Here is a 10,586-nt window from a genome sequence, read left to right as displayed (position 1 = left end):
AATATATTAATATTATAATTAATTAAAATTAAATATGTACAGTTACAACTCATGAGGGTCAGGGGTTCAGCACTTTGTAAGGGAGTACTGTTACTCTACCAACGGTTGTGCTAGGAGGTGATTTGGTCAGAATCATACTCGACCGCCAGATTTTTACCCAATTCAGGAGGCTGAATGGACCGTAGGAGGGCTCCAGAACCCACAGGAGCTGACTCACGGCTACAGTGTAACATAAAACAATTTTCTGCCCAGCCGGAATCGAACTCGGGTCCTTGAAGTTAGTAGCCGCGGGGTAAGGCCCGTGGAAGTCCCCGCACTCCTAATATTATCAATATTATTATATAATTATTTACATTAAGATAAATATTAATTTAATATTTTAATTATGGTTTAACAGTTCAAGGAAATACCATTTTATTATCTAAGGAACGATGGTATACCAAGAATATGCCAATACACAATATGACAACAGTTCTGCTGAGTATGAGGAAAGATCTAGAAATTATTTTTGGGGCTCGTAGAAGATACGAGTATACACACTCACAAGTACATATTTCCTATCCCTGTTATAACATGCCTGATAAGTTATAAGTGTGAGTCACGAATTATTACTCATTATTTTTAAATAAACGACTGATTATTAATTATTATTACTCAATCAGGAATAGACATTTTCTTTTCCTTTCCACCATGTCTAATTAATTAATTTAAAATCCATTATAAATACAGTCCACATCATTCTTAACAGGAATGCAAATCAATTATAATTCAGATATTATAATGGAAAATGATTATCTACCACAGCTGGATTCGAATCCGGGTTCTTATAGTTTGTAGCACAGTGCCTTACCAATGAGCTATCTACTCGCACATTGGACAGGGAATAACAGAATAAAACAATAGTAATGTGGAATATTACGATCATGAAAACATTTGAATTCTAGGTATTGACTGATATACGTTTTGATGTCGAGATAATCTAGTACAAGAGCCGGGAAGAAAAAAAGGCAGTTATCTCACCCCAATTTTTGATTACTTTAATGAAAACTATGTATAATTAATAGTCAAAACTGATGAGTCTGCCAAGTATAGGTAGGGGGAATAAAAAATGGCGGTGTTTCAAAACCTTAAAAACACATTGATTTTTCATTCGGAGCTCAAAAACTATCAACAACACTAGAAAATTTAAGAAAACATTATTTAAAGAAGAGTAAATTTGCTGAAATATTAGTCCTAAAAGAGCTATTTACATCCAGTAGTTCTCCAATAGAGACATAGCTTTTTAAAAAGCAAAATTTCTATAAAATCTACTGAAAGATTAGTAGTTAGTTAATTTATTTTGAGAAATCTATATCTCAGGAACTATGTGACGCACAGATGTCTATTAGCACTCAAATTCAAGCTAGTTGAATGGACTATAAAGAAGTATATAACCTTTACGTTCGTAGGAATAGTAGTTTTCATGATATTTGCTAAAATAAATTGATTCATAGTTGTTCGACAATAAATTTGATTTATGAAAAACTTTTTTCAGAAACCATTGGACGTACTGATGTCTGCCAGCAATCAAATTAAAGCTAGTTAAATTTATACAAAATAGTTAATTATGTTTATCTTTGTAAGAGTAGTAGTTTTTACGATATTTGACAAAATAAATTCACAAAATGTTAACTTATAGTTGTCCGTATAACATGTTGGATTTTTGAAAAAAATATATCTCAAGATTCATAAGACGCACATATGTCTATCAACACTCTAAATAAAGGGAATTTAACTTAATAAAAAGTAGTTTATGACACTTATCTTTGTAGGGGTAGTAGTTTTCATAATATTCACATATGAATATAAATTTGGCAAATGAAAATTTGTCCGAACAACTATAAATCAATTTATTTTAGCAAATTTAATGTAAACTATTACTCCTACGAAGGTAAAGGTCACACATTACTTAAACATTAAACTAGCTTTAAGTTGAGTGCTAATGGACATCTATACGTAGTTCTTAAGATGTAGATTTCTCAAAATAAATCCACTTACTACTAATCTTTCAGTACATTTTGCTTTTTAAACAGCTACAGCTCGAGAACTATTGAACGTAAATAGCTCTATTAGGGCTAATATTTCAGAAAATTTACTCTTCTTTAAATGACGTTCTCTTTGGTTTTCTTGTGTTGTTCCTACCTTTTTAAGATATAAAGCTCCGAATGAAAAATAGTTTTTTTTATCGATTTGAACAGCCGCCATTTTTTATTCCCCCTACTTATACTTGGCAGCTCATCAATGTTGGCTATTAATTACACATAGTTTTCATTACAGTAATAAAAAATTGACGTGAGATAACTGCCTTTTTTCTCCTCGAGGGCTCTTGTACTAATCTGTGTGTGAACAGCTTTGCTCAAAAACGAAAAGTGGTAGGAAATTCATATTACTAATTCAAGACGCTTATATAGTCTGGGATAACAGCTTTTTCGAAAAAAAAAAAAAAAAGACAGCATATCTCGAAAAGCATATCTATATACAATTAAATGGTTTTACGTATCAGTTAGGTCATGTCCTCATTCAGATAGTTTGATGGGACTTACATGCCGAATTTTAAATATGGCTTCTTCCTTAAATTTAATTTACTACTTTTGTTTTCCAATTAGCTAAATTTAAAATCAAATGAATTTTAAAAGCTTTATTAAAATTGTAAATTATTACTTTCAAATACAAAAAAAAAAAAAACAATACGTGGAAATGGAGAGGAGGAAAATGGATTTATTATTTTTGTTAAGGAAAATCAGAGAGCATGGGGAAACTAGGCCATAGAACCATCATCGCGTAGCTTTCCCGGAATGTTTCTCTTTGATCTTATGCTCTGATTTTCAAAGCCGGGTATTTTAATACGAACAGAGCATGTGTGTACAGAAAGCTTTTGTGATAATTAGAACAGACATATTTTACACAGAAATATTATTTATTTTACGCAAATATTCACGAATGGAGAGGGCTTAAAAAACTAAACAGAAATGTATATGTATAAATTAAAATTAACATTGTCCAATGTTCCAAAGTCCAATACTCGATGACTTTGCAAATACTATGTACATGTGTATATATTATATTGTATTCTTAAATTAGACAGGTTCACTCATTTACTAATTTATTATTTTCATTTTATTAATAGATAGATACATAAATTTATACTTTATTTTTTCATTATAATAGATTGATAGTTAATAGTTTTATAAATTGATTGTTAAAAGTGTAACCAATTTAAAGTATAAATTGATAGTTTTATTAATTGATAGTTAATAGTTTTATAAATTTATACTTCATTTTATAAATCTGTATTATTTATTTTATCATTGGAGAAGTTTGTCGGGGGGTGCGGTCAGCAAAGAACAACATAAATAAACAAAACCATATTTATTTATTTTATCCCGACGTTTCGACCTGAATTTCAGGTCTTCATCAGGGCTATAGAACAAAAGAGATAACAACAACATTAGGAGAAACATACAATTGAAAAGGAATAGTATACAAACAAATTTAGAATTATACAAAATATTGAATTAAATCATAAATGAAAAAATTTGATAACAGATAATTGAATAATAAAAAAATATGCAAGTAGTGTCTAGAAAAACTGAAAAAATAAATAAATCAATTGAATCTACAAATTGATTTATTTATTTTCAGTTTTCTAGACACTACTTGCATATCTTATATTATACATATCTCCTTACCTACATGATATTATATTTTATCTGTCACTGTTTTTAATCTACTACCATCCAATTCCACGATTATTAATCAATTAAAAATTTTTTTATTATTCAATAATCAGTTATCAATTTATAAATGATAAAATTTTATAAAATAATTTATAAAATAACAATTTAATTCAATATTTTGTATAATTCTAAAATTGTTTGTATACTATTCCTTTTCAATTGTATGTTTCTCTAAATGTTGTTGTTATCTCTTTTGTTCTATAGCCCCGATGAAGACCTGAAATTCAGGTCGAAACGTCGGCATAAAATAAATAAATATGGTTTTATTTATTTATGTTGTTCTTTGCTGACCGCACCCTCCGACAAACTTTTCCAATCATTAATCTACGGTCAACTATCTACACCTCATTATTTATTTTAACAATTTATAGATACATAAATTTATACTTTATTTTTTTCATTATAAATAGATTGATAGTTAATAGTTTTATAAATTGATAGTTAAAAGTGTAATCAATTTATAGCATAAATTGATAGTTAGTGTAATCAATTTATGGTATAAATTGATAGTTAATAGTTTAAAAAATTTATACTTAATTTTATTAATTTATATTATTTATTTTATCAATTTATAGATACATAGATTTATATACACGTCCGAGTTATTTCATTTTTCAATTATGTATTGTATTTTGCTCACGTGCTATGGAAACCCGTAAAAGTTTAATTATTTCTTGAAATACATAATTAGAAAATTAAAAATTTCAGATGCTCATTTGAAATATAATTGAACTAATTTATCAACGAATCTAAACTATAAAAAAAAAAACTTTATTCGGAGCAATACTGATACAGAAAATAATTTTTCTCTCGGCATCCAAAAACGGAAAGGAAGATCGTGTAACTGAAAATATCAGATATATTTGTTTATTTTCACACTCGCAACCTTATTGGTCATATGGTATATCTATTTACAAGACCTCTCATATATTTTATCCTTTATTTCTTCTTGTATTTATAACTCAAAGGATGAGTTTCAACTTTTTTTATGGGTTTGAGGTTTCTTTTCATTTGATAGTTATTTATTTACAAAGAGATTTACAACTGTAGTGTACTTTAACCGAATATCAACAACCATCCCAAGACTAGAAAGTACAAGGTCGACTATTTTAAGTAATAACTAAATAGAACACATTTTACATAAAATAACTAATCAATAAGGAAGTAGGTAGCTCTGTGGTAAGGCACTGTACAACTAGCTCCAAGGACCCAGCTTCGAATTCCGCTATCGTAGATAGTTATTTTCTGTTTCACTGTAGCCGTTAGTCTGCCCAGTGAGTTCAGCAACACTCTGGGTGCCCTTAATTGGGTAAATATCTGGCGGTTGAGTGTGATTCTAATCAAATCACTTCCTTGCACAACCGTTGGTCTAGTAACAATACTTCCTTTACAAAGAACTGCACTCCTTCATGGGTTGTAGCGGTACAGATTTAGTTTTATTTTTTTTATGAACCAATAAAAAAAAAAAAATTAAATTAAGAGCATGTTTTAATGAACAAATATATAATAAACATTACACCACAATATACAGACCAATTTAATCACGTTGTAATAAAAGTTGTTAGCACTAACCAAATGATGTATATCCATTCATATATTCGGTTAGGAGACTTAATCCTGCAAAACTTTGTATGAGCTTAATACTATTCGTTTGTACACATGTTTCCAAATATTATATTTACGCATAACTGCAATGAATCTTAAAGTTTAATGTTTTTTTTTTTATTTTAGAAGAAAAAAATAAATTTTTTTAAAAATATTAATTTAATTCCTTCTGAACAATATCCCTCCTTCGTCAGATGTACACGAAAAAGTTTTGTTAAAATGGAATAAACAAAAAAAAAACAAAAAAAAAACAGCTAAGCAGAACAAACCATGAAGGGTCATAGGTTCAGTTCTTTGTAAGGAAGAGCTGGTTCTTGAACAACAGTTGTGCAAGGAGGAGATTTGTTCAAGATTACGCTCAACCACCAAAATAAGTAGAAACTCATTTATTAGTACTAATAAGTAAAAACTTATTTATTAGCGCTATATACTTATTTGAATTCTTCACTAACCGCATTCCCAATCATCTTTTCCTCCTATGCATAACCCACGTTCATCTATTTACTCATCATTACAGTAGGACAAATTTTAAAACTTGGATATATTAATACAGGCTTGATAAACGCCTAATGGCCAAAACGTTCAGTTAAAATATCTCCCAATCAAAAAAATTAACATCTTAATAATTAAGGTTCAAAGAACGGATGAGTTGTAAATATTTTAATGAATTTTAATTGTAAAAATGTTAAAAATATTAACACAGCACTGGTTCAACATAGCATAAAATAGTTTTCATTTAATAAAATCTACAAATAGTAAATCACACAAAAAAAATAGGAAAATAATAGAACTTAAATACATTACAAAAATTTAAAAACAGATATAAATAATTAAGTGCTCACTATACTGATAATATAAATAAATTAATAATAATTAGCTACTATGATTTATTTATTTATTTACTATGAAAACCACCTATTTAATATTATATCACATAATAGTAATTTTAGAATGAAGAAATGACATAGGTTTAACCTTTTAACAAATAGGTAGTGTAAAAAAGCATCGAGGTAGTTTTCCACTTTATCGGTATTATCTCATTTACCTTAGCAAGAATGTAGCAATGGAGTTTAAATAAATTTATATTTTAAACAAGCTGTATTTTAACAATCTTGACTACAAGAGATATTTGTATTTTAAATGTGGACTAATAAGGGAAATAGTTGTAATATCATATATCAAATTGTCTTAAAAGTTTTTTTTTTAATAATAAGGTAACTACTTAATAGTATTTAATATATGAATTATTGTTCTGAGGTTTGTATTACTGAAATTTGGTTATTGTGCATTGCAGTGTGCATAATGATGGGGCGGTGGCCTCGAAACGTTGTATACAGACAATATGAATTTTTAAAAAAATAAATAAAAAATTTTAAAGGTAGATTTTTTCACTTCAACTCATTACACATAATATATTAATAAATTCATTGAGAGCATATTTATCAGGATTTAAGTGATAGGATCGAATTGGATTTGAGCCAATGTAAACTATTTAATGCAAGCAACAAAGAAGTAATTCTATAATTTATATCATACGCTATCGAATATCAGATAAATCGAACCTGTAAATGCATCGATATTTTTGTGAAATTGTGTTTTATAAACTATAATGATAATTTTTTATCAATTTCACAGCATAAACTCGAGACTCAGCGCTCCTTCATATTAATATTATATAAAGATAATACTTAGGGTTTTTGTTATAATATAATAATTATAGATGTACCTTAGAAAACAAAGCAAACAAAAGTTGGAGGTTCCTTCTAGCAATGCGGGTTTAATTGACCAATTTTATATTTACATAAATCTTGGCTAAGATCATATTATTAAAAATTATATATTACTAATTATTATTATTAAAAAAAGTTGGACTCACCGATGGACCAGGTTTCCTCTTATCCAGCCCCAGCTCTGCAGGACACTTCTCGAAGATGAGGACTCTCTCGGCGACGGAGCCCCGGGTGAGGAAGGGCCGGACAGGATTCGGGTTCACCCGGCCCTTGTGGGCCTCGGGGTGCGGCACCCCTCCTTCGCGACGGGACCGCACTATCTTCTTGCCACTCTGAGTGTAATCCACTGCCTCTCTTTCTGCCTGCTCTTGATAGCTCTTCACTACCTTCTTCACTATCCCCATCGGCTTCTCCTTCAGCACCTTCTTCTGCAAGATGCCGGGCTTGTCTTGCTCCTCTATGATCATCCCGCTCTTGAGAGCGTTGATGAGCCTCTCTTCCTCTTTGGCCACTTCTTCAATGAACTCATTCTTAACAGGGGCGATTTGATCGAACCTGTTGACAGGTTTGTTCCTGATCGGTTCGTTACCGACTTGCCTGTTCTTCAAGGGCCAGGTCTGGAGGCCGGGGGAGTCGGGCGGGAACGTCGTCTCGATCGTTTCCATGTAGTGGGATATTCCAGGCGAGCGGGTATTGGGGTAAGTCGGCGACTTGGGGTATATCCTAAGCACATTTTCACTAGAGTCTCTAGAGTCCTTTTCGAACTTTTGCTTCGCGTATTGAATACTGGATATGGAGGGGTTGCTCATCTGCCGAGCGATCCTCGCCTTATCTTCGGAGACGAAGTTGTTGACAAGCTGTTCTAGATTGTTGGGTGGAGAGTTGATGATGTCTACTGGTTTCTTCGGCGTAATGGCCGCTGCAAACTTGTCCGGAGAGACATTGTTGCAGGAGAGTATCTCTGTCGGTGCGAGCCCACGCGACTTCCAGTTCTGATAGATGGCCTCTGCGTGGTCGGATATCTGCTTGGCTATAGCGGCGATATCCTCTTCGGGGTTCCTGTGGTTGACGGTAGCCGCCATGTCCGAGACGTACCTTAATCCTGGCGCACTCAGGTCTCCACTGTCGAGGACTAGCGTGGCGAAGGTGTCGTCCCTCTCGACGACATTGACGGGTATAGCGTATCCGAAGTGTATAGCGTTGCAGTCGACTTGCTCCTCAGTGTTCTCTTCGATAAGGCAGGCGTTCAAGTTGGGACAGTGGACGTCCCACCAATGTCGACGATCTACCGTGCAGCTGGCGTACTGGATCAGGTTCGAGGCTTTCACAATATAATTGCCGGCCTGGCTGTCCAGTTTTGATTTCATGTTATTTCATTTTCATTGTTGAGACTAGCTTCACCCCTCACTGAAGTATCTTTCTATCTCCTGGAAAAACAAACTAATTTTAGAAACATGCAAAGTATAATTTTTATAAAAATAGAAATATGTGAATATTTAGAAGAAAATAGTCCTATAAACATACCGAAGGTAATATAGATAGTAAAATAAATTTAATAAGACATATTAAAATATAAAAAGAAAACATTAATTACCAGTAATAATACAACGTGAGGCAATGTTAAGAGACGGAAGAAGACGAGAGCACGAGGAGACCGCTCCTAAAGAAGAAGGGAAGGCTACTGACACCGCGAGTACCGAATAGGCAGGCGGCCAAAATTTTTAATTTTAGAACGAGGGGGGGCGCGGGACCCCAGTTCCACATAATGTCACCGGCGGGTACCGAATACTTCAACTCCACAGCTAGTAGCTAGCATACCTCTTCATTGGTTCTTATCCTTCGGCCAATCAGAGTCTATAAATAGGGAGGGATCCGGTGAGCTCACAGGTCCCCCGTCTTATCTAGAGAAGCAGTGGAAAAGAACTTGGAAAAAAAAAATATTTCACTAGATTTTGACCCATTTAAGTAATTCAATAAGTACAGTAAAAGAGAAAAAGAACATGATATCCCGTTATATTTCATATTCTGTCTATACATTTTCTAAAATTGTGTTTCATACAAGTAATAGAAAGCTGATTTGTCGTTTTACAAAGTACAATAATATTGATAATTAATATATTACTAATAAAAGCTGTTCTTGTATTTGGTAATATATTTTATATATTCTACCTGTACTATATTATTAAACTTAAGGGAAAAGTTGGAATACAGACATAGAATTGTACTTAGAAAATAATAATACAAACAATAATAATAATACTGGAAGATTATTGATTGACCGTGTGTATAGATGAATGGAATATGGTCCGGGTGCGGTAAAAAAAAACTCAAATAGTATAATTATCTACTATTTGAGTTTTTTTTGACCGCACCCGGACCATATTCAATTCAATAATAATAATAAGTTACTTTTTACTCATTTTGAAGAATAATGCAAACACATTATAATACAAACTAATAAATTAAAACCCGTAACTATAAATAAAGCTGAAAACATTTTTAGTTCCATAATAGTTTAAATGTATGTAAAGAAAAATTTAAACGATGTAATAGAAAAATATGACGAACATATTTATGACTAATATTGCATTTTCATCTTAATTTTGTTAAAAACAAATAATAATTTTTTTAATTTTTGAATTCTTTAAAGCTGTTAAAATAAAAATTAATATGTTTGGGAGAAAAAAGTATCAATCCTAAAAAAAAAAAAAAAAAAAAAAAAAAAAAAAAAAAAAAAAAAAAAAAGATGGTCTGGGTTGCGGTAAAAAGATAAATAAAAATAGTTAACAACTATTTATTTTCCGACGTTTCGCCCCACTTTGCTGAGAACATTTTGATATTGTGAGATAATAAGGTACAAAAAGGTAAACTAAGAAAATTATGTAAAAATACAAGAAATAAAATACTATTAATATAAAATACAAAAATATAAAAAATACGTGAACTATAAGGTTACAATTTTTTTTCCCTGATGAAACTCTAAAAAGTGGAGCGAAACGTCGGAAAATAGTTGTTAACTCTTTTTGTTTCTCTTTTGACCGTAACCCTGAGCATCTTTTTCATTATTAAAAAAAAACCACTTGTATCTGTGTAAATAATGGACAGATTTCAATGGATATCTTTTTTTTTCGTTGTTTTCAGATAATTTCCATAAAACTATATTTATTTATGCAAATAACCATAAAATCTTTAATTGGATTTAAAAAATTATATGATTAGATTTGAATAAGTATACTGTGTAGGTAGGAACCCAATGAAGTTGGCTAGCACTTCTTTGTCGTTTTTTAATAAAGGTTTCCACTCAAATACAGGTAACTATTTTTTTTTTAAATTTATTTAATGTAATTTACAACTGTACAAAATAATACAATAGTAAATACGTTGTATGTTTCATATACACTTGAAAATCTTGGGAAGGAACCATCCATTGGTGGTACTTCAAACATTAATTTAAACTAGAAGGTCCCGTGGCCAT

The 10,586-nt window shown here is 31.1% G+C and overlaps 1 protein-coding gene across 5 annotated transcripts in view; it reads right to left on the bottom strand.

Moving 5' to 3' along the window:
- Nucleotides 1–10,586, bottom strand: part of LOC106683814 (uncharacterized) — a 445,492-nt gene that overhangs the window by 342,387 nt on the left and 92,519 nt on the right. For 4 of the 5 annotated variants that reach the window (XM_067052329.1, XM_067052331.1, XM_067052332.1 and 1 more), the window contains exon 2: nt 7,258–8,538. In XM_067052329.1, coding sequence (XP_066908430.1) covers nt 7,258–8,478 — 1,221 coding nt within the window. In that variant the 5' untranslated portion in view covers nt 8,479–8,538. Of the gene's footprint in view, nt 1–7,257; nt 8,539–8,705; nt 8,834–10,586 lie in introns of those variants that run through there. The other variant, XM_067052330.1, reaches the window with a different exon arrangement.

Source organism: Halyomorpha halys, unplaced genomic scaffold, assembly GCF_000696795.3.
Source record: "Halyomorpha halys isolate HHAL.00 unplaced genomic scaffold, Hhal_1.1 Scaffold3.1, whole genome shotgun sequence".
Taxonomy (NCBI): domain Eukaryota; kingdom Metazoa; phylum Arthropoda; class Insecta; order Hemiptera; family Pentatomidae; genus Halyomorpha; species Halyomorpha halys.
This window is presented reverse-complemented; position numbering and strand designations above follow the sequence as displayed.